Source organism: Rhipicephalus microplus, chromosome 1 (genome assembly GCF_043290135.1).
Source record: "Rhipicephalus microplus isolate Deutch F79 chromosome 1, USDA_Rmic, whole genome shotgun sequence".
NCBI classification, from domain to species: Eukaryota; Metazoa; Arthropoda; class Arachnida; order Ixodida; family Ixodidae; genus Rhipicephalus; species Rhipicephalus microplus.
The window spans coordinates 192,520,637-192,545,189 of NC_134700.1; the positions used below are offsets into that span (position 1 = coordinate 192,520,637).

At 45.3% G+C, this 24,553-nt stretch overlaps 1 protein-coding gene across 5 annotated transcripts in view; it reads left to right on the forward strand.

The window, feature by feature from the left end:
• Nucleotides 1-16,933, forward strand: part of LOC119178401 (uncharacterized) — a 144,116-nt gene extending 127,183 nt beyond the window's left edge. For 4 of the 5 annotated variants that reach the window (XM_075889300.1, XM_075889297.1, XM_075889313.1 and 1 more), the window contains 2 exons: nt 11,503-11,688; nt 15,641-16,933. In XM_075889300.1, coding sequence (XP_075745415.1) covers nt 11,503-11,688; nt 15,641-16,651 — 1,197 coding nt within the window. In that variant the 3' untranslated portion in view covers nt 16,652-16,933. Of the gene's footprint in view, nt 1-205; nt 549-11,502; nt 11,689-15,640 lie in introns of those variants that run through there. The other variant, XM_037429602.2, reaches the window with a different exon arrangement.
• The last annotated feature ends 7,620 nt before the right edge of the window (nt 16,934-24,553 follow it).

A 24,553-nucleotide genomic window follows, 5' to 3' on the forward strand; every position in this document is an offset into this window, starting at 1 on the left:
CCTCAACTGTGCTTTCGACGAGCGAGGGTGATGATGCGCTGCGAAGCGTGCATAGGTGAGTCGTCTGGGCATGTCGATGCTGCTTGTGTTTTCGCTCGTTATTCCTCACTGCAGCGTCGTACGTCTCCCTTTTTCTCCTCCCTTTTCGGCTTTAACGTAGCTCGTACGCTCGGGGACAACCGGCGCACTCTTTCCACCCCAGAAGCGAGCCCCGTCCGGCGGCAGTGGTTGAAGTTGGGAGGAGACGTAAACTAGGGCATCCTGCCCCTCGCCGTATAAAAACTGCCGCGCCGGACGGCGAGAAAGTGAAAGAAATATCGGAGGGGTGACCGGGAAGAGAGCGCGCCGCATCCTCCGCAGCTTCTTCGCTGAGCCCCGCGAGTTCGACACGCCTGGCGCATCCGATCGGTCCGACCCGACCTTCTTCAAAATCGACACCTGTACGGGACCTGCCTGCCTTCTCGCTTCGGTGTTCGGAGGCTGCGTCTTTCCTCTCCGTGGAGATAATAGGCCGGCGTTGCTGAACTGAAATCGCCATGATTGTTCAGGTGAGCCCGGCAGATGATTTAACTCTTTCGCGAAAGAAGTGGTGAGTCGTTACGGTGGGTGTATGGTTTGAGAGCACAGCCTCATTCTTGTTCCAATAGGCTTTAAGGTTCACATTTACGTTATCTATTGTCACTGCGTTATCCTGTTGGTAGATTGCGTTGGTCTTTCTAGGTATTGGCGCTGTTTATGGCGTATGAGTTCCGGGGATAAAGTTCAGCGCTATTTGAAACACGTGCATGAGAAGTTGTCCCTGTGTCGCTCCGCTTACGAGATCGTCATGATACTTCAGTTTATTCTGTGAATAGAAACAGAATAAAACAGTGGGAAACGAATCACCAATTAAAGAAAAGTAGGTATGAAATAACTATTCCCTTCCGTGAGACAAATAATCTAAAAACATCACCAGTATTTGTAGAGTCGAGGAAACAAAGACAATCGAGTTCTACGTGTTCAGTTGCTCCTAAACATTGTGTATGTGTTCTAAACATGGCGTGTAAGTGGCATCACCTTCATTTTGCTGCTAAGGCACTGTCTAGCCCTCTATTACAAAAGGTTTTGAAGCAAGCAGGCGTTTTTTGCAAACCGGTGATCGTACTTCTGCCTGGCAATTTCGATTATAACTTTTGCGGAAACTTTTTTTTGTTAGTTGGGTGTCTATTTCGTGATTTTCGGACAGCCAGCTATATTGCAGCCCACTTTTCTGCTTTCATACGTAAATAAGTTAAACAAAAAAGCCGCCATCTTCACGAAGTGAATCTACCCCCTGTATTGAAACACCACTTCAGACCATTGTGACAGCCAGTACAAGACTGGTTTTTCTTAACAAAACATGAAGACCAACTCGCTCATGTGTTATTTGTAATCCATACTCTCTTGTTCCTTGTTAGAACGATTGTTAAGATCATGTGCTGGGCAACGAAGAATACGAAGTACGAGAAGACGTTCATTAGGAGTAAAATCATTTCATTGTGCAAAGCCGTTGAAGAAACTGTAGTTAGTTCCCCAATCAAAGTTACCAGACACATTAATGACTCGACCGCAGTTATAGCTGTAAACATATTCAAGACATCTTGACACTAGCAGCAATAAGGAAAAAAAAAACGTGTAGCAGCGGTTTAAGGGGCCTAATAATTTCGTTTTCTTAATACTATTTGCTAATCACTTTATTTTACGCTTAAAACTTTTCTTTTCCACTGTATAATTACCCATATGTTGGCCTGCAACGCGTGAAACTCAATTTAGGTTCCTTTTCAAGATTGAACCTTACTAACCTGCGTTGAGTGTAACACGTTTACAATGCGACACACGCAGTTATGTAGATTGGTCTGATTGTTCTATCGGAACATTCTGGAATAACCATTCAGATCGTGTTCAGTGTTTGAAATGCACAAATACCTGTCACGCGGGGCTTTGTCACTGGGGCACAGCTGAAAGATATTTGCTTCTTTATGCAGTCATCACTCTTAGAGAATGGCCTTTATTTTGAGATTACGTCAAAGTTAGCACTGCTGCTGAAACTGGAGTGAAACTATTACAACGATTTCCGTAGGGTGAACAGAGTGGGCTATTTTTGTTCATTTGTACAATTACACGTTACTTGTGTATTTTTTGGGCTGAGTGTAATATAATCATCACATAAACGCTCTACGATCATGCAAATCTCAAGTTAACGATAGGAGATGGGATGACAACATTCAAAAAGACGTTCACAAATGTTATACGTGAGGTCAGTGCCCCCAAGGCTCTTGAGAAACAAGCTACCCCCCCCCCCCCCCCGCAGTGGTCTAGTGGCTAAGGCACTCGGTCCTACAGGTTGCGGGATCGAATCGCAGCAGCGGCAGCTGCATTTTCAATGGAGGCGAAAATGTTGTAGGCCCATGTGGTCAGATTTGGGTGCATGGTAAAGAGTCCCATGTGGTCGAAACTGCTGGAGTGTTCCACTGCGGCGTCTCTCATAATCATATGGTAGTTTTGGGACGTTAAACCCCACATATTGATGAATCCTCAGAAACAAAACCAGAATGGCAAATGTCGCAAATTTAGGGCATTCGGCGTTACTTTCCTTAAAATGCAGAGACATCCTTCAATGCCAAAGTTTATGGCAATATAAGAACAGTAGCAGCAGCAACAACAACGCCAACGAAAAGAATCTTCCCCATGTTTAGTACTTCTTTCTTTTTTTTTCGAAATTTCTGAAGCCACAGTCTGGCGTGCCTTCCCGGTTTTGGTGGCCAATAAATGAATCCAGAGTCACAGTTTGTCCACGTGCCGGTGTCGTCTTCCCTCTATACGTAGACTTGGCCTTCCATAGAAAAGGAGGCCATTATCGAAGCGGAAGAAAGAAGAAGAATGGGACTGATGTTCCTCTGCACCTTCTTTTTCTTTCCAATGATTCTCGGCATTTTTACGGGCTAAAGGAGCGGCGGCGTTGTTTTGCTGTTCCTCTTTCTGGTAGTTCTCTATTGAAGCGAGTCGTGCGGGAAGGCAAGAAAAACCACGCTCGGTGAGGTATCCCCACGAACCGCGCTTCCTGGACCCCTTCGGTGGTTTCGAAGGCGCGCACCCGATGGAAGTGTCAGAGGAACGTGCCGCTCATAATAATGATCCACGGCCGCGCAGTATCAACGGCGGCATATTCCCCCCCTTCCTCGTCAGTGTTGTGCGCCTCGCTGAGAGACTTCGATGTCTCCGCATCCCGGTTCAGCACCACCGCTTATACCATTCAGTGCCGCCAAACAGCCCCCCGTGCATCTTCACCTTTTATTGTATTTTATTTTTCACCAAGCGAGGATCTCTCATCACGTTTCGTATCCTCTTTCGACCGAGGAAGAGGACCATAGTGTGGCGAACGCGGGTAACACCGGTTGCTGGCGCACCTTTTGTGCGAGATGCTCTTGGGGAGCTTTAACCCGTACGTAACGCGTTCGATTCCGGCAAGGAGGAAATGAGACGGGTGAGAAATGTGAAGTTCGCGCGTGTTGCTTCCTTCAGAAGATACGACGACTCTTACGTAGCGTGGTGATAGCGTTGATAGTTAGGTCTGTACTTGTTGGACAAAACTCTCGGCCATGCTCTGCGTTCTGTTGCAGTCGTCGCGGTGGTTCAGCTGTTAAAGGTGCTTGAATTCTGATCAGAAAAACTCGTGTTCAATCTCGTCTCAAGTATATCAATGGAGACGAAATGCTAGAAGTCCGTAGACTGTGCGATGGCAGCGTACGTTAAAGAACGCCAGGTGGTCGAAATTATACGGAGCTCTTTGTCATGACTTCTTTCGCAGCCTCACTCGCTCTAGTATGTAAAACCCCGTAAACCAACCAGCATCTTGCTGGTTATTTTTTTACGTTGCACAAGGGTTCTCTTACAAACAGCTGGCTCTAATGTTCGCAAGTATTTTGGTCACATGACCATAAAACGCACGTGCTTCAACTTCGCTTTGACCGTACGTGCGTGGCTGTTTGGTCATACAAGGCAAAGCTTGTGAGAATGACATTGTCCTGAACTTGTCGAATGCACATCGAAAGAAAGTTTTATATACGCATTGAAGAAATTTGTATGCAAAAAATTTCCATATTGCTGATTTGTCTAGTGTGATGGCTGGGCACTTTTAATACTTTTATAGTCACTATCGTAATTCGAATGCACAATTTTCATTCAATTGACACATTTATTAATGATGGACAAAGTGAAAGTACAAATAACACGCCATTTTATTTTCAATAAATCGCGGAAGATGAAATATGTGTTACTGTGCACTATTTTCCCTAGGGTAGTTGCTGTTTGAAAACAGAGTAAGCCTTTTTATTTGTTTCGTTACGAACCTTCGTTGTTATGGTAAATAGCACCTTGAACTCGAAAGCAAGGCTTGCTGGTCATTGCACTTTTTTTTCATCGAGGCAGTGGCTGCAAACTGTTCAGCAAACGCGTATTAGGGGGTCGCTGGTTCAATGAACGAGCGGAAGGCTCGTAAACGAGACGCCATGCAAGCATCGTGAATAAACATAAGCTCTATCGATGCACCTTCCCCCGTTCGTTCAACCGCAGTGAATCGAAGCTATCGGGCTATCTATTCATGTTTCCCATTTGTTACGGAGGATGGCGGTGTTGCGAAAGTAATGCGGTGCAGTCGACCGTGAATACACAACGATGTGCGCGGTGTCACAAAGAGCGGCGTCACAGAGGCGCGTCCCCAAAGTTCACGGTTATTGATGGCGGGACTGGCTATACCGGAACAGGTAGCATGAACCGGTTGAGCGGTGCCCATGAATTTCAGCCGCAGCGATCGTGGTCAGGTTCAATGACTGCGGTCGCACCACTCTTCCGAGAACCGGTGTGTGAGATAGTGAAGGAATTATGTATCGCGTGAACCCCTTTTCGTCCTTTCATGCAATGCTTGTCACCTTTAATAGCCTGCCTTTGCATTTACTTATTTATGAAGATGAAAATGCTAGATAGCTCATTCAAAGAAAAAATTAACGCTGGTGTCAACTCGACTTACGCAAAAAAAGATACAGTGCGAGGACGTCCACATGCCGTAACAAACAGCGAAAATTTGTGACGTCATCTCGGCGTCATTACATGACATTGTCACTTGGTAAAAATGGGCCAATCATGCAGGGCAGTAATACACCGGGTCAGGTGCACAAAATTCACAGTGGCTTCAACGCTGGAGGCAATGCAAAGCATGTTCGGGGCGGAAAGATTTGGGAGAGTGTCGAGAGAGGATCATTGCACTGACTGAGAAGAACAAGTAGATAGCTTTCATCTTCTAGTCGTCTTAAGCGAGTGCACAAAATACAGGTAGAGTTTCTGTCGCCAAGGGAAAGGGTTGTGCGTTGTTTTGTCTCTGTACATACCATCACCCGAGAATGGTCCATAAAGCATGGTAGGCTTAAACGTTCGGAAAACCAGCCAGTCAAAAAAACTTTTCAGCTAGCTTGACATTTTTTTAAAATGCAACGAACTCAACATATGTCGTTAGTTATAGCTCAGATCCAATAATTAATTTTCAGAATGAGATTTGTTTTTGTTTGGTAGCGCTACGAAGCAGCATTTTTGTTCTTTTAATTGACGGACCTATCAGTGGTGTGTCTTGTGGGACCCTTTCAAAGTGATCTCGCGATAAGGACTGTTGCCTTAAAAAAAAAAAAAAACACTGAACCTCCGACCTGCCAGATTATATTGCACAAGAAATCCCGTCGAAAATGATCTATTTCATAGCCGCATTGGGTATTACTAATTGCAATTAGAGCTATTGAAATAAGGACACATCGTACTCGTTTTTCCTCCCCTAATTGATTGAATGGAATGTGCTCCCCTATATGCTTCCACTGCGAAACATTGGGAAGAAATACCAAGATACTGTATTGATACAGCTTTAGCAGCAGGCGTAATTCATTGTTTTCTTCGCCACCTTTATGCTTTTATATGGTGGAGCCCAAATACCGTACGAATGACACGCTCTTGGGCAACAGGCCGAAGTGAAAATGGCTGCCAAGCGAGGACAGTGACTAGCAGAGGGTGAACCCGTTTCTTGTCTTCCACTTGTTGGATCGACCGGCCACCGTCACGTCCACCCTCTTCTGCGCACACATCTTCCGGCCTCGATAGGAGCCGATGGGGCGCCGATAGCTGTTCCCACGCCTGACGCCCACAGCTCGACGGCCCTACGCAACACACCTTGTAAGACTGGCGGGTGGCCTGCTATGGCTTCTGCAGTTCGCTATCGTGGGCACAACTCGGAGGCCTAGCCATACTTCAGTGGGAATTTTTTTTTTTAAAGTAGCGGCACGTAAAGTGTTACTACTATGTTGTGATTGCGGACTGTTATGACCCGTAGAACAAGTGATGTTTGCGGAAGTGCAGCTACAAGGAGTGCGCTTGCCAGGAATGAAAAGCCATAAAATTAAGGGGCCTGTTTCGCGGTGCCAAATTCGATAGAAAGTCCCGAACCTTCCTTTGGAGCGTGTGATTTGGCGATGTTCGCGGAGGTTGGTTTCGCAACTCTAAGAAATACACCAGGACACAGAGGCAGAAAGAAGTCCTCTCCCCCGCCCCGCTTCGCACATATAGAGAACAACAAAGAACAAAACGTAGAACGTAATGTAGCACGAATTCAGAAATTCCATATTCAAATTGAGCAAAATTTGAGAAACCACCAAACGACGTGATTGTAGGAGCTAAGTAGTCAGTGTTGCCCCACCGCGGTGGTCTAGTGGCTAAGGTACTCGGCTGCTGACCCGTAGGTCGCGGGTTCAAATCCCGGCTGCGCCGGCTGCATTTTCGATGGAGGCGGAAATGTTGTAGAACCGTGTGCTCTGATTCGGGTGCACGTTAAAAAACCCCAGGTGGTCGAAATTTCTGGAGTCCTCCACTACGGCGTCTCTCATATTCATATAGTGGTTTTGGGACGTTAAACCCCACAAATCAATCAATCAATAAGTGAGTGTAATCAATCAATAAGTGAGGCAGTGAGTGTAACACACTCACAAGCGGCAGTTTAGCAGTCGAATTTTTAACTGGTGAATCAAACAAGAAGTGACAAATAAATCAGACATGTGAAGAAAACTGCAGCGTACGAGCCTTATACTTTACAACGGTGTACACAGAGAAGGACAAGCTGGCCTTCTTTAACAGCGAAAAGTTAGGGAATCCTTTAAAGTACGTGCAAGTGGAGCCACTCTATAGGCATGCCGAAAAGAAAAATGGTCGTGACATCTGTCACTGGAGCAATGATATGTCATTCAAGCAGTAAACTTTACAAGGTACTCTTGCATAACACTGCCCAGCTGGCGATGCTTGAGACCTTTGTTTATGTTGTAGGAGTGTAGGTGGTTGGATCTTGGGCGTGACCGAAGCCCTCTGACCTGGCCCTGCCATCGGGAAGTTTAATTTTCAATTTGAATATATCAGGTGTAGTCCTTGAACTGTAGCACTGCCAGGAGAGGAAGATGTTTAGTGTTACCCTTATTTTGACTGACAGGTTTACGTGCTGCGCTTCGCTATACAACCGGAACAAATTGGCATCGATTGTTGACTGTTGCGTCATAATGTACGTAGGAAGAATTTCGTCATCCGTCGACACCTAACGCCTGTCAGACCGGTGTGTATCCGGTACCCGCCTTTCGGCATTCTTTCGTCCAACAAGAGGGTGTCGTCTATAATTCTCAAATCGTGCGCTAATGACTCGACGTGACCTCGCCGTCGCCTATGGTCGCGGGGTTATGGAGCTCTGCTTCAGGACGTGACCTTTCGCTTCAGTGACATTTTGTTTCCTTCGTGCATATGACAGTTGGGACAGATCATGACAAAAAACTGGTTCACGAAAGCTGCAGTGAGCATTGCTTATGTTGACACTAAAGTCCTCAGCGACAATGTCTGCCTAACAGATTCATATCTATCGAGGTTACACTTTTCATTTTTTGGTCACGCTATTAGCCCAGAAAAAACATTCACGGAGCTCGAGAACCACAATTTTCTCCTTCGTCTCTACATCGAATATTTAAGGGCACTGGTAAAATCATCTTCAGTGTTCCTCCTATATATATATATATATATATATATATATATATATATATATATATATATATATATATAATCCGTCCATGCGTCCGTCCATGCATGTCTGTGTGCGTTGGTCTATCTATTCAACACTCCAAGTACGACCATCTCGCATCTTTTCATCATATATTCCCCATATAGAAGCACCGCCATCCGGCGGACATTCCAAAGACTAAACGAGAGGTAACACACGCACACTTTCGACGGCTTTCGCTTTGTGTTTACTTCCCACCTTTAGCCACCTCGACTTCATGGTATACACTAGTTCACTGTATTCGTGGCACTGCGGCTCAACACTTGCTAAATCTTCTAAAACCAAGGAGGTTACGTCCAGCGAGTATAACGTAGCAACCCTTTCATGTCAGATAGTGCTCAATGTACATGTAAATGGCTGCTAATGGGGAATGAGAGACAGGAGAATACAGCTTTTAATTAACGCGCACGCTGCGAAGTTTTTATTGTTCAACAACGCACAGGAGAAATTTCCCACCGGCACCACCTTGCAGGTCAAAACGTAAGAGTGGTTACACACAACGACTACGACTACGACTACGACTACGACTACTACGAGGGACGAACGGGTGCTGTTTTAAGTAGCTTCCCCCTTCAAAAAACGACCGCTTAGTACTAGAGAATTATCGTCCGATCTTACTAACTTTACAATGTTGCAAAATAATCGAAGACATCATGGCTACCATTATGACCAAGTTTCTTGAAGATGGATCTATATTAACCAAGGATCAACATGATTTCGGAAAGAATTATCTACCGTTACTAAACTCGTCACACTGTTTCACTCTCTTTCGTTAAGCATCGATAAACACGGTAGGATAGATATGCTCTTCCTAGATTATGGCAAAGCCTTCAATAAAGTTCTGCATAGTGACCTCATTTGCAAACTTAGAACAATAGGTATACCTGAAGTATTTGTCTATTGAATTTCTGCGTATTTAAATATTCGCGGACAGTAGGTTGAGGTAGGGGGCCAATATTCGGACTGTCTTCCGGTCACGTCGGGCGTACTACAGGGCAGTTGGTTAGGCCCTTTGCTATTTCTATTGTATATCAATGATGTTGTTGATGTTATTGATCCTAGTGTAGAAATGAGATTATTTGCAGATGATTGCGTTTTGTTCAAACAAATATGTTCCACTAATGATTACAACAATCTGAGCACTAGTCTTTGCAAGATATATGAATGGAGTAACAAATGGGGAATGTGCCTCAACGCGAGCAAATGTGTTTGCCTTCCAGTGACTCGCAAAAAGAATCCACAATCATATACATACATATTAGGGTCTTCACCACTACAACAAGTGAACTCCTACAAATACCTTGGTGTAACACTCACTTCCAACTTATCTTGGAATCTCCATATTTATAATGTTAGTTCATCTCCCTTTCGCGAACTATGTCTGCCTAAACATAAACTTAGAAGTGATCCTACGAATAATAAACTACTTTGTTACGCTGCCCTTGTGCGACCAAAACTAGAGTACGCGAGCATATTATGGGACCCTTATACAAAACGTAATATATACACTCTTGAGCGCATTCAGATAAAAGCTGTTAGATTTATATTCAACAAGTACTCCAAGTTAGACTCACCCTCAGATTTAATGCTAGCCAACAACATTCCCTAATTGCAGACGCGAAGACAAAAAGCTAGACTAGGCCTCGCTGTGGTGTTCTAGTGACTAAGGTACTCGGCTGCTGACCCGCAGATCGTGGAATCAAAGCCCGGCTGTGGCGGCTGTATTTTCGATGGAGGCGGAAAAGTTGTGGGCCCGTGTGCTCAGGTTTGGGTGCACGTTAAAGAACCCCAGGTGGTCGAAATTTCAGGAGCCCTCCACTACAGCGTCTCTCATAATCATATGGTGGTTTTGGGACGTTAAACCCCACATAACTATCCAAAAAGCTAGATTAGAATTCCTTGATTAACTTTTGAACAAAAAGTAGCTCTAGATTCATCCCCGTATTTTACACCCCTAAGTAGCCGGCCCACCCGGCACCAGCCCTCGATTTGCCTCTGAAAGACAGAAGCTTTCGGATGCATTGCGACAATTGGACGATCGGCCACTCTCTGTGCAGATGCTACTGGAACAGCGTCATCGCCTTTCGTCGGCTTAAAAAGCAGGCAAAGCTGTCTTGTGCTTTTTGACGACTACAGGCCTATGTGACCACCTTTAACTTTTATGTAGTGCCACCACTGCATACGCGCCGATTGACTGACAATCCTCCTTTTTTTTTCTCTCTCTCTTTCTCTTCTCTTTCCTCTCTCTCTCTCTCTCTCTCTCGTCTTTATGCCCCCTTCCTATTCCCCCAGCGTAGGGTAGCAAACCGGGCATGTGCCTGGTTAACCTCCCTTTACCCCCCCGGCACCAACACCCAAAAGACTTGACCCCATATTTTGCTCGCACAGACCTACTTAAGTTTCCCCCATATGTGAATAGAACTGCCTTTCTAATACTTGTGATGAATGAATCGCCCTACCAGACAACCTTCTTCGCCCTTTATTGTTTAAGTTTGAAACTGCTATTTTACTTATATCTGTATTTGTACTCCCACCCTGCTTGGTCCTTGGTTCTGCAGTAGTGAATAAATGAATAAATAAATAAATAAATAAATAAATAAATAAATAAATAAATTTTAATTATTTAAATAAATAAACAAATAAATAAATAAATGCTGCCCTCTGATAGCGTTTGAATTTCTGTCTCTTAAATTTGGTTTAGAAGGGCTGCAAGGTGTATAATTTAGTTTGATGTTTCCAAAATACGCCAATTTTAACGAATACAAATGAATTGTAGGTGATTACTCAACAATACCTCGTCGTTGGTTTGCTACAGGGCGTATTAATTGTGGTCGTTTTTCTAAAGGCGTGGTGCCATGCTGCCAAAGGGTCGCAGTTTCGATATCTGCAATTCTGTATCCTTATATTTCCTGATTCCAATCGAACCGAAGTCTTTTAATATATATTTATTTGTATCTACTTCAAATTTTCAATCACGAGGAACCATAATTTTTTGATCCTGACTAAGGATGCCGTCGCCGACCCAGAGCGCTGAATTTCTGCGAACGAGCGCTTTAAAGCAATCGTGTCAGTACAGCTCACACTACGTGTTGTATGTTTCCCGCTAAGTTACAATGCCATAGCTTCAAGACATCTTTGATCGTGTAATATCTTGGTTTAAGATCACTGCTCAAATGTTTTCTGATGGTACCATAGCATTTTTTAGGCTCGGCAAACCTTCCGCGTAACACTTCGCGGGCAGTACACGTTACTGAGCTTGGCAACATGTTTTGGTTACTGGCCGTAAGATGTCGTTGTAGTGTGTGGATTTTGTTAGCCTTTATACGACAACGTTTTTCTCTGATGTTATCTTCTGACTGCAGATGCTGTTCCTCACTTCACTCCTATGCGCCCATGGAGCCCGGGCGTTGCGGCCGTACGAGCCGCTTGATGAGGATTCCAATTCGGGCATTCCGGCAGTGCACGCGGCCCCGGCCTTCGAAGACGAGAAGAATCCACAGGACGATGTGCCGACACAGGAAGACGACATGGACGACATGATGGAAAACGTACGATATCCGCAGAAGGCCCATATATTCACTATATCATCGGGCGATGTGTCTTTAGCATGAACACACATCATTTCAAACGAACGAAACACAAACATTTTTGCCAAGCCGCTTTAGTGACTGACACTGATTCATCGGATCTCATTAGGGCGCTTGTGGCAAACTGCAAAATGTTACGTAAAGGGGGAAAACATAACGGTACCTTTAACCTTACTCAGAATACTTAACTGATCATAAGTTGTCTTGAAGCTCACCGTGTATTATGGAGCCTTGCAGACTCTGAACACAACTTTGAGCTACTATTTTACTATACATCTGTTGTAACTGTAATCACGAAGAAACCGGGCAGATATACCTTGCATTCTGTTCGCAACGTCCTCATACTGCACCAGTTTCGGGACCCAGAATTAGTAAAACACTTCTGCTGGTCGTCTGAATGGCATCTTGGTTCTCAGATGCCAAGACGTACTTAGTCTTTTAAAAAGGCTTAACCCTGTAATCTCAAGTTGGTTACGGCCGAGAGGAGAAAAAGATAGAGACAAAGAAATCGATAGTGACGCAGAAAGACAGGAAGTGAAAGTATATTAACCATAACAAAAATTTCGGCTTGCTGCATTACTCTTAAAGAAGAAAGGTGGAATAGCTTAAGAGATAAGGAGGCTGAAAGGAAAACAAGGTGGAATAAAGACACCATCACAGTATAGGGTACTCCTGCAGCGAAAAATCGCTACTAGACTACAGCGCGCATCTACAAATGATGTAAAAAACAACAGGACTAAGCATTCAATAATGGTTCGACAAAGAGCAGCTAGACATAAAAAAAGAAAAAAAAAAACCACTGGCAATGCTTCGACATCCTGGCTGCTGCGCGTGCAAAGTATGGTTATTGCCAGTGCTATTACCAGTGCTGCCAGGCTATTGCCGGTGTGGCTATTGCCAGTGCAGCTGGCTCTGTTACCAGTATCATAATTGTCTGCATCATTTCGTTCTTAGCATTCCGAAGAGCTGAAGCGAAGTCCCTCGATCAAGGATTTTCGTTCGTCACATAAAAGGCCAACTTCGAGTGTGTTGCGATCCAAGTGCCTTAGCGCAAATACAGCATCCGTTTCATTGTGAAAATATTTGACTAAGCACCTACAGTCGGATTACAGCCACTTGTTGACAATTTAGTCGTCGCTCACAATGTTCGCTCAGATACCTCAAACTACAATCATGCGTAGAAACAAGCATCATCCCAAAAACGTTCTTTAAGTAGCGTGGCTGTGGTTAAAAGCTTACTCATTATATGTTTCGATTCTTGATAGCTAGCACTGTACTGTTCCTTGGCGCGCAGTCCTGCTTCCACAACCGGAATATAATTTTACACTCGGCTAGCTGGACATTGCTCATATTTCTATGTGAATAAGTAGGCAATCTGCCCACAACATTACACGTCACCTCGATGAAAGCAGTTGAGACATGGCATAATGTGATGCAAATAGAGCTAATTTAGTAGAAACGAAAGACATATGAATACGCTAACACCTTCAAAGGAATGAAAAGCTATTACTATAGGCATCATTGTTACGCTTTCCGCACTTCACCATTGAAAGGTCTTTTAATGGCGTATTGTCAATGCAGCGCAGCTAAGGCTTTGAATGCGGCTATGTGGGTCAAGTATTCTGAGTCTCACACATAGTAGCGTGAAAGTGAAAGCATATTCAGCCTGGCACCTGTCAAAAGCATCGCGGAAGGCCACAGATCTGAATCTTTGTCTGCCTTGCACTCATCACAATATTTTGACAGGGTGCCTTGAACCGTGACGTGAAGGGCGACTTCGCGCCAGCGAGATTGATCGTTGTTTCACTTGTGCGTCCCTCGCGTACAGGTCTTACCTTGCCCTACGTTGCTTCATAGATGCAGAGCAATATGGCCGTAGCCGTACCGTTGGGTGGCTGAGGCAAATCTTCATGTGTACTGTACAGGCCGTGTTTCTATCAACGATTTCACGCAATCAAAGTCCCAGCGGAATGCTGTTTGGGATGTGGAAACCGAAGCCTTGGCAGCGAAAGCGCCTAACGTTCAGTGACTATACTCTTGTAGAGGAACGAGACGGGACGGTGCCGGATGAGGCCATGCCGTGGTCGCAGCTTATTATTGGGACGCGGGAGAAGAGAAAGACCAAAGCGGTTGTGGGTGACGCGCCCAGCGGGTCTTAGAGCTAGAACGTTCTGATCATCACGTTGCTCGCGCATCACGAGCGAAGCGGCTCTCTTCTTCCTTTGTCGCGCCTGTCGCTGCACCACACCCTTCATCCGATAGAAGTGTTGAAGAAATTTGTCTTTCTTGACACAAATGTGTGAGCCGTCATTGCGCTAGCGTATCTGGCAAGATCCGAGAGCGCGATAATTAGAACAGGCTTCACATTGTCTTTCCCTTTTTCTGACGCAGTTGGGCAAAGCGTTACCTTCTAGGAATCCATCAGTATTCATGATGTTCATACGACGAACATAGTGTTCATGGCCCATAAAATGCCGTGGCAAACTAGATTTACGCCTTTATGTTTACTTGGTTGAGATGTATGCCGATATATTTCGTTTTCCAATCCGCCTAGGTAGAGCAGTGGGTATACGGTGCTCTGCTGCTGACCCAAGGGTAACGGATTCGATCCCGGCAGTGGTGGTCGTGTTTTGATGGAGGCGAAACGGTAGAGTCCCGTGTGTACTGTGCGATGTAAGTAAACGTTAGAGAACACCATGCGGCGTCTCTCATTTTTATATCGTAGTTTTGGACGCAAAACCCCAGATATTTTTGTACTATTCTTTATTTCAGACGTGTCGCACTTCGCGAGACGATGCATGACGTGTGGTGCGGTGCTACTTACTCGGGTATTCAAAACGATTAATAGTTAAAAGCACGTGCCGAAGAAATGTATGAACGAACATAGTCGAGTATTAAAAGTCAACACAGATATCAAAGCACCTAATTCACACTGGCTACAAGATTCGGAAGGAATCAAATGATGCCTCCAGTTTTAGGTCATACGTTTTATCGGTGACTCACCTCCTGAAATTTCCGAATATCACTCGTGAACATGGAAACTTAGGGAGAGAGTAATACTTTATATTATCTATTGATTTTACTTACAACGGTTTTAAATTTCACTTTTTCTTCAATATCCCTTAAACTTAGCTCAAACGAGCTGCTTCAAGTGCCTCTTGCTGCTATCAAAAACAAATGTATCCCACAACGTTATAGATCACTTTATCTGATCGCATGTTGCCAAAATATGGGCATATTTAGATATTTTTATTAATTTATTATATAAAGAGATGTTGGCGCACAAGCATAACGTCGACTATTACTTAGCCCTTGAGTGAAAGTTGAGCCCATATCTTAAAGGAAAACATACAAAGCAGTGTATGGAAAATAGAACAATCGATCACACATATGCAAAAACACACCTATTCGCACATATCACAACACATTGATAAGAGAATGTTTGGAAGTCAGCGAATGAAGTCATGTTGTTTTATTATACGTTCATTTCATTTTGAGCGCAAATACACGAAATTATTTTCTGCACTTGGTAGTCACGAGTAACTGTGCGTAGACACATCTCCCACAGAAATAATTTTGCAACATTAAAATAACACACGGAGTTTGACGTGAATTCACTACCGAGTCGGGTCTCAACCAAATGTAGCTAAAATGAAACAAAACGAAACAATTGCTTTGTCACAGGATAATTAGGCTTGAATAATCAAAAAAGACAAGCAAGGAAAGGCTCAACACACGTATACAATTTTCTCATTTGTGGTCTTCTCATTTTTATAACAAACACTTCATTGAAGAGTTTGCTCTAGTCCTTTAGAATTTCTTCCCCGATATTTTTATCTTGCTTTCTAGTAGCATACCTAAACGCCAAGACTTCTGTGAATTACTTCAGGTGATTTTCGAATTCTTCCCGCAGGGAAATATGCCACTGACGCGGCAGCAATCGTACCACTTCTCGTACCAGATTAGGGACTCTGATGGCAACTCACAACATCACAGCGAGCAGAGCGACGTGAGAAATAACCGCAGGGGCTCCTACGGCTACCAGGACGCGAACGGTGTGTACCGCCACGTGGAGTACGTGGCCGACAAGAAAGGTTTCAGGGCTTGGATCAAGACCAACGAGCCAGGTACCACCAACCAGGAGCCCGCCAGCGTCCGCATAACGGCCGAGATGCCACCCGCGAAGGTCGTCGATGAGGCCACCTCACCTCCGGCAAAACCTAACACGGTCGCCGATCGCGTAGGCGCCATGCCCGCTCGACCTGCGGTCTCAGCTGTGCCTGCTTTTACTCAACACGATACGTTTCCCGTTTACCCCGTCCATACTGCGGGGGGTGTAGGGGCTAGACCCGCCGTAGCTGCCGTGCCTGCCTTCCACGTATCGGATGCCGGCGAGTACGAACTTTCCAGAACCGCGGCTCCAGTGCCAGCCATCGACATCGCCACTGGCACCTACCCGTCGTTCGACTCGAAACGACTGTCCGGCTCTGGTTACGCTCCCTCAGACTACAGTCGACAGGATGCAGTTCCGGTCCAGGATCACCAGGGAGTGCCCGATGCGGGCATTGCCGACTTCGTGTACTATCCGGAGCAGCAGAGGATACATAATTACGCTGACAAATATGGAGCACAGGGCTACGCACACTATCCCCGACCATCGTACTCAAACCAGGCCGTGCCGAATGCGGTCCCTCTTTACAAGTCCATTCGCCAGTTCCCGACACTGAGCTCAAAGAAGGGGACTGAGGATTCGGGTGAAGTTACCCAGAAGCACGGAATTCCCGTGGGCGTGACGTACGTTAACGCACAGGACGTGATCCGCCCATTCGAGCGACCACAGTCGTACGACATCGCCATGACCGGTGTGGCTTCGAGGTACAAGAGGTACCTCCAATGGAATGGGCGGGGTAATTTGCGCGACTGAGTGCCTGTGGTGCGTGGTCGCCGGTGACGTCGCTTGTAAATATTCATGCTCTGGTGCGTGGTTCTGTCAGCGGGCTGTTTCTCGATCGTTATGCTTTGCATGTGTGGGATTTTCGTTTTGTTTTTTTCTGGCGTGCTTTGTGCTGGTACAACAAGGCCCACCTGAGTCTGCGTGCCATTGTGTTGTGATTGGTCTCATCGGTAACAGTCTGCGTGAAATGTTCGCTCAAACGATGCGGCATTGTTGTTTCAATAAACCTCAATTCATGTTGTGCCATATGAACCTTGTTTCTGTTTGCTGGAGAGGAAAGGTACATCAATGTCAGGGAAATTGATTTACTGCAAGCCCACACCAATGCCCCAATTATAATACCCAAAATAGTGTCATTTATTATTAATAAATTACCCGAAACGCAAGAGGGCTCGTAAATGTCCAGGAGTGGCACTTTTTAATATAGGCAAATTGACGGACTGAAACAACTAGCTCTACAAAAATGTATGGATCCTTTGAAACGCAGTATCATTACCTGCGTGAAAGTTGAATGTACATAACCATAATTGTAGTTTATGAAACGCAGAGAGGTACTGAGTGAAAACCAGGTGCCAGACCTGACTCTATAGTACTATTCTCAGTGATTCTTTGCTTGAATATATTTGAATTATTATCGTATGACAAGGTTTAAAAATTACATGGTAGAATTTGCGTGCAAACGTCCCGCCTCCTGGTTCTTTTGTGTGTTTTTTTCCTTGCAGTGACCCAAAATTACAAAGCGTTGAGAACGCCCCGTAGCCTAAGGTTTGTTTAATTTTTTTGGCAATTATACTGCCAGCATGTATGAATGAGAGATTTACGTGGTAAAATACACATATTTCTCAACCAAAAACGAACTCCCGCTTCAAGTGTCATCCATTAACGGTTCCTAGCGCATTATATATTTTACTTTGTGCTGTTGAAATATTCGTTATCATCAATCTAAAATTGATTACCCCGGAGAGATATGGCAGTTGTTTACAACAACTAACCAATAATTTGCAATGGAGTTGCTAAGTTATAGTTCACTCCCGATTAGTGTCTGAGACTTGGTTCATTCCCGCTTTGACCTACCTTTGGTACTTCGAAAGTACCAGACAGTCGTTCTACGAAATAGCTCCGTCACTTTCAAAAACAATCTATTAGGAGTACGTGGAGTGGGCATCAACAACCTTTATTCACACACGTTTATTTTTTCTGACGTTTCTTCCTTAAACACGATTTTTACGGCCTATTTCTCATAATATCTGGGGTTTCACGCGCGAAAGGCACGACATAATTCAGAAGCGCCTCATAGGAATCCAAGGGCTGTAGATACTTCTGCCGTCGAGTGCCCCTTAGAGCGCCCCCAAACCACACGAACTTGAAAGGTGAGACTATAGTTTGTCTGCCCCACCGCGGTGTTCTATAGTAGCTAAGGTACTCGGCTGCTGGCCCGCAAGTCACGGGATCGAATCCCGGCTGTGGCGGCTGCATTTCCTATGAAGGCGGAAATGATGTAGGCCCGTGTGCTCAAATCTGGGTGCACGTCAAAGAACCCCAGGTGGTCAGAATTTCCGGAGTCCTCGACTACGGCGTCTCTCATAATCATATGGTGATTTTGGGACATTAAACCCCACATATCAATCAATCAATCAATCAATCAAATAATCAAACAATCAATCGTAGTTTGTCTCTAGCCTCTCCCATGCGCACAAGCGCTATCTCATGCTCGCTGCTTGTTTCCTCGTACAACATGTTAAAAGTCAGCAAAAAGCGTTGAGCTGGTCAGGATTTCACGGTTTTTCACTACACGTTACTATCTGCGCAAGCGCACTCGAAACACTGAAAAGAAAGTGAAATCACCTTATTGCACGCGATAGTCATCTGAGGCAAGGCAGAACGGGCATGCGAATGTACGGCCAGGCAGGGTAAGAGAAAATTCACAATAGATATCCCCCTTGTCGACTAATCGTGACTTTATTTCATCCTGAAGTCAGTGAGCCAATAGCTGGCGTGGCGAATTCTGCCGAAAAGGCTGGAAACGCTGGGAGGGAATAATGCGTTCGTTCTTCCTATTTTTGCAGAGGTTGTTTATTAGAGGCTCTTTCAACTTATACCAGAAAGACAGAGAGAGAATTAAGAGGAAAGCTGGGAGGGTAACCATATATTGGCTTCCGGTTTGCTGTCCAGGAAGGAAGAAGGTGTAGAGAGATATAGAAAAAAAGATAAAAAAGACATGTGCTCCCAGGAGAAAATAAAAATAAACCACACACACAAACAAAGGAAGGGCTTTTTGCTTACAACCGTTTAGAAAGACTGGTCGATCGCAAAAAGGGCAGTAGCGCTTGCTAGGCCTTCTTCCGTGATGTTGCATTCTGGCGATATTGTAAAATTATATCCTCCGACAGAGGTTGATTATCTAATTTGCTGAGCTCATTGCGAAGGCGTAGTCCCTGTCTGCTATACTGTATAAGTAGTCACAAAAGATATGTCGGATGGTTTCTTCGTTGCCACAGGGGCCAAACAAAGGCTGTGGTGTCGGCCATCTCGATGCGGAAAGCGTAGGCGTTGGTAAACGCAACGCCGAAACACAGCCTGCATAATAGGGTCGCGTCTGCTCAGACAAGCCTCGACAGTACATCAACACTTAACGTAGGGTCAAGCGAGTACAGTCGGACATGCTCGAAGTGCGGCTGATTTCATGGTGACGTGATTTGTTGATGAGCAAGCCAGCATATTTTCCGTGCAGCATCGGTCCTAAAAAGCGGTAGTAGCAGTTAATTGTCTTTCGTGTGGGCTGATTGGGCAGCATGATTGGCCCCTTCATTGCCCATGATTCCGCAGTGACTAGGTAACCACTGAAACGTGATTTGGTGCCCTTTCTCAGTTAGGTAGCGTACTACCTCTGCCATTTCTAGTACCAACTGCTCGTGTGGTCCCTGGCGTAAGGCTGATAGTAGATACTGCAAGGCCGCTTTAAAGACAAATCGTAATGCGGTACGAAAGGCTGCCGATTCTGCTGCCATTTATGCTGTTGTGTGAGGTGTCTTGAATTTAATCATCGTGACCAACCTTGTTATCGTGACTGCACCGGATGAGTTATTCGGCAGAACCAATCCGTCAGTGTATACGTGTGTGGAGTCCTGGTATTTTTCGTACAAGGGAAGTACTGTGAGCTGCTTGAGAGTTGGTGACGGCAAATCGGCTTTTTTTTGGACGCCAGGTATGGTAATGTTAATATTTGGTTGAGCGAGGCCCCATGGAGGAGTCACAGGTCTAGCGGCAAGGGAGAATGAAGTAGTTGGGATCGGTTCACCATGTGCGGTCACTGTTTGGCAGTAAGATGTGCGTGGTTGGTTGCTGGTAGAGAGGCTATAGGTTGAGGAGAAAATTTCGAGCAAGGTGTCGTATATGTGTACTGCACTGCAACACCAATGTGGGTGTTGATGAGGTGGTGCCTTGCATTGGCGTTAGTAGCCACTGTTGATGCACTTTGAAATAAGCCTGACAAATCCGGAGTGCTTGAGCCTGAGTGCTTAGAATCATTCGTACACTGCTTTTACTTGCGTTGGTTAACACAGGCAGGCTATACCGAATGAATCCAAGGAAAAGAACCCTGCATAGTTGCAAAATAGCGGCTGGAACCTGTACCAAAATCGCATAGTTCGCGGTATTCTAGCACTTCTAGATGTGGCAGCTACGGCGAGGATAGAACCCAAGACTTGAGCCAGTGGCGGATTATAATTTAATTAGGTTCGCCGTAAGTGTTCTCATATATGAACATATCATAAATATAGGAGTTGGGTCACGTGTTTTACGACAGGCTCATTGGACGAAATTAGAACTCATCATTTCGAAATGAGGTACCGATTATGCCAGTGAGTGTGTGAACGCTTAATTAAGAATGGAAATGATGCATTCGGTGAGCAAAAGGGTGGGAACGATGGTTAGGTAAACGGCCAGATGACAGTGCCATGTTTTTATAAATTTATAAATTAGTGTGTGCGGTTGTCTTGAAGCCCTCCAATGCACAAGGGCCACAATAAAGAGCTTATTGACAAGACTAGAATACATGAGAGGCCGTTCAAGCGTCAAACATTTTCTTTTTCATTCCTTTTTTTTTGCACTTTACTTGGGTGTAACACGTAGCTCGTGTTTCCGGTAATTGTGAATAAGCGTGATCGGCTATCAATATTAAAGGAGTAGGGACATTAACATGGTACATGTCACGTTTATTGCATCAACGCATAGTTATCGATCTCCTAGTAATGATTCCGTACTAAATATGCAACAGGGGGACAAATTAACATATGCAACATTGATTAGTATGACCAGTATTGAACCAAATTCAAAACAGGTGCAAAGACCGCCGATTTTTAGCGATGCTAGCGGTGCCAAGCGGTCACCTCCCGCAGTCCAGCCTCATTTGATCTCGTGGCCACACGAAATGGTGACGCCAGTTTCAGTTGTCATTTAGTCTGCTGGACCAGTGCCGCCTAGAAAAATAATTCAGGCCTGCTCACTACTCCGGGCACGGCCTGTGACGTCACTCAGTTTCGGCGCTTGTCTCGTGCCGAGTAGAAGTGCGCATGCATGCTCTTGCCTTCCGAGGTAGCAGGATTGCTAAGCCTGTGAAGCCTATCGTAGAGTGCTGGTGTTCCTTCGGGTGACAGCACAAAGAGGACCGTGGTTTTCAGCGTCCTCGAAGGGCTGCGTGGTGATGTAATGTGCTACTTTCAGTGACTGTTCGCGTAGTGTACACTGGCAATCTCGCAGTGGGGCAGCGCTGCGGGCTCAACTGTCACCAGTATTGAGAATGTGCCGAAAGTTCGAGTGTTTTTGTTCCCAAAGGACGAGTTGAAAATGAACTGAGAGCCTGCCGTTCATGGGGATGACATTCATATGCCTTCTCTCCGTGATTCGAAGGTATGTGTGTGTATGTATATGTAGTACACTTGCTTTTGCGTTCTCTTAAAAGCATCTCTTTTAGCACGTTTGGTTATTTTTGTAAAATCATGTATTGTGTGTTTCTGACTTGTTTGCGAAAGCCTTGATATTACACACCTTTACCTGAGTGTCGCTGGCGCTCTTCCTCGCGATAACGTATCGTCGCGAGACAGTATCTGGAACTGTGTATAATTCGCGTTTTTGACGAGGGCGTTTGTCGAGACGCGGTTGGCGGGGCTGCAAAACGACGGCGCAACGAAGCAGACACCTGCACGCTCCACTTAAGCGACTTCACAAGCGCAGCAAAAGGAGTGTTTGAAGTTCTGTTGACCCACCGTGGTGGTCTACTGGCTAAAGTACTCGGTTGCTGACCCGCAGGTCGTGGGATCGAATCCCGGCTGTGGCGGCTGCATGTTGAAAGGAGGCGAAAATGCTGGGCCCGTCTGCTCAGATTTGGGTGCACGTTAAAGAACCCCAGGTGGTCGAAATCTTCGAAGCCTCCGCTACGGCGTCTTTCATAATAATATGGTGGATTTGGAATCTTAAAGCCGCGTTGAACCCCATATATCAATGAAATCAATTAGGTGCCTCAGTTCACTTTCCAAACACATCAAAAGGAAGCAATAAATGGGTGGGGCGAGAGGCGTTTCTTCTTGAGGGTCGGTAAAGATCTCGCTATTTGCTCATAGCACCGTGGGCTCATAGTAACAATTGCGATCAATTTGTTTATAAATGGAAAGGAGGGCTGGTGCGTATTGAAGGACTAAACGTGAGGTGACTACCTACCATTGCGACTCCTACTACTGCTACATACATCGTAGATGCACGATCCACGACATAAAGAGCCTCACCCCTAAAACGGCGAATTGAAGCTGTTGCATGCATGTACTTCATGTAAAACTGGCCAAGAACGTTTTATCTTTTCCCAAAAGACGATGGTTGCAGTGGCTTCACAGCCTCCCACACGTGTACACTCGGTCAAGGCGCATGACGTCACGGTGGCAGTGAGCAGAGCAGGCCTTGAAATCTAGGTAGCATTGGCTCGGCGCGCACGTGCGTAGGCATGCCATCGCCACCGCCATTGCCGTCGCAGCTGCGAGCACTGTTCACTAGCCACGATAGCACAGAGGAATACGGAATCGCGGTAATTCACGGCATGGTCATTTTCGGTTCGATCCTCTTCTGAGCAGTGATTCTGCAATCGACGCCGGACCGAGTAGCGACGAGGGAGCTGGAGACTCATGCTTGTCCCACGCTGTCTGATAAAACACATGGACGCTGCGTGCGTGTCACTTGGTCGCGATGACCGTAGATCGCTATGACCGCGATGACCGTAGGCACAAGGAAAACGCAGGATTCACGCAAACGCGCTGCACGAACCAAGCAAAATAAAGCAAGCGAAGCCGTCACTATGCAGCCAGGTGTCGCCGCCAGGCTCATCATCACTCGATGCCTGAGTTGTGGCCACGGTGTTTGTATCTTACATGATCGTGGCCTAGGCTTGCTGAACGCGTCAAAATACTCTCGTTGTCTCATGACCGGCAACACCCGGCTGAGCATTGAACGCTCCTTGCACTCGAAATAGAATAGGTTCTACGAGACATACGCGATTCATACTTCGCTACACAAAAAAAAAAAAAAAAACGACAAGAAAACGTATGCATACTAAGCAGTCAAATGAATGCCGCATATTGAGTGTGAAATTCGTGCCACTGCTCCTTTAAAGAAAAAAGTAAAAAAAAAACGAATCGTTAGAAAATAGGATAATGTTAACATTCGGTGTTTTTGGAGATAATTTTTTTTTCGAGGATGTTTTTAGGATTGGAGTTTACTTTTTTGTCGATAAATTGGCATTATTGGGAATCTGTTCCTTGTGCTATGCACATCTATAAAAATTTTGAGCTCTTAAAAATTTCGCATTATTCCTAATTCTACAAAAAATAACGTTTGAACACGATAACATCAAAACACATTAAGGGTATTTAAGTTGTCTGCATGGTTTAAAAGCCAAAATATCCATTCGCACAAGCACAAATACACTTCTACGAAAACATCTACTTTGTGCATCTACATGCTTTACCAGCTCTGAAAAAGGCCCAGCCACCTAAGAACCACCGCCAGCGGAAAGAACAACACAAGAAAAGGGAGTGATCGTTAGGCGACAAAGTTTTTCTCAATGTTATGCAGCAACTGGCCCAGCTACAAGTTTTTCTAAGACACTTTACTAAGGAGTCACTGTTAAAAGGGTGCTCTTCTCGATTGTTTATTCGGAGATTCGAATCAGAGCACAGCACAGCAACTTCGGCTGAGGCGTTTCCAACCGCGTGACCAGAGGTTTGTACCAACATGCCAATTGAGACTACATTACACTGCTCAACTACACTTGGAAGTCTACCATGAGGTTTCAATGCCCAGGTAGCTCGTCGTTGTATGTGGTTGTAGCACCGCCACTGCTGGACGCCTGCGGATTTGTGGTGACTTGTCGACGGGGATGAAAATAAGGTGCTCTTTCATCGAATGACTTTAGGATCGTCACAATGTCCACAGCGACCTCATGTAGGTATTCCCGATATATATTTGACTACTCGATCAGGTATGGTGTGTGCCGCCAAATTTTGGCTTTGAAAAATGCTGCTGTATATAAGAGGCCCATCAGGCTGGTACAGTTATGACAGCGCTCGCAAGACTGCATGGTACGTGAGGTAGAGTTTATATTAGCCTAACCCACCCCACGCACCAATTGACCACTCACACCATGCTTTTTCGATAAAGAATGGAACATGGCCATATCAACTGGTCGTTGAAATCGGAGTTGACATAATTTAACCGGGGAGTGTTTATCAGAGTATTTCAAACCAATCCGGAAACATGAAACCCTATATAGTGTGAAGAAAGCGTGACAAGGTGGTGATGAGCTTTCCTATATCATTACTACGGTGGCTA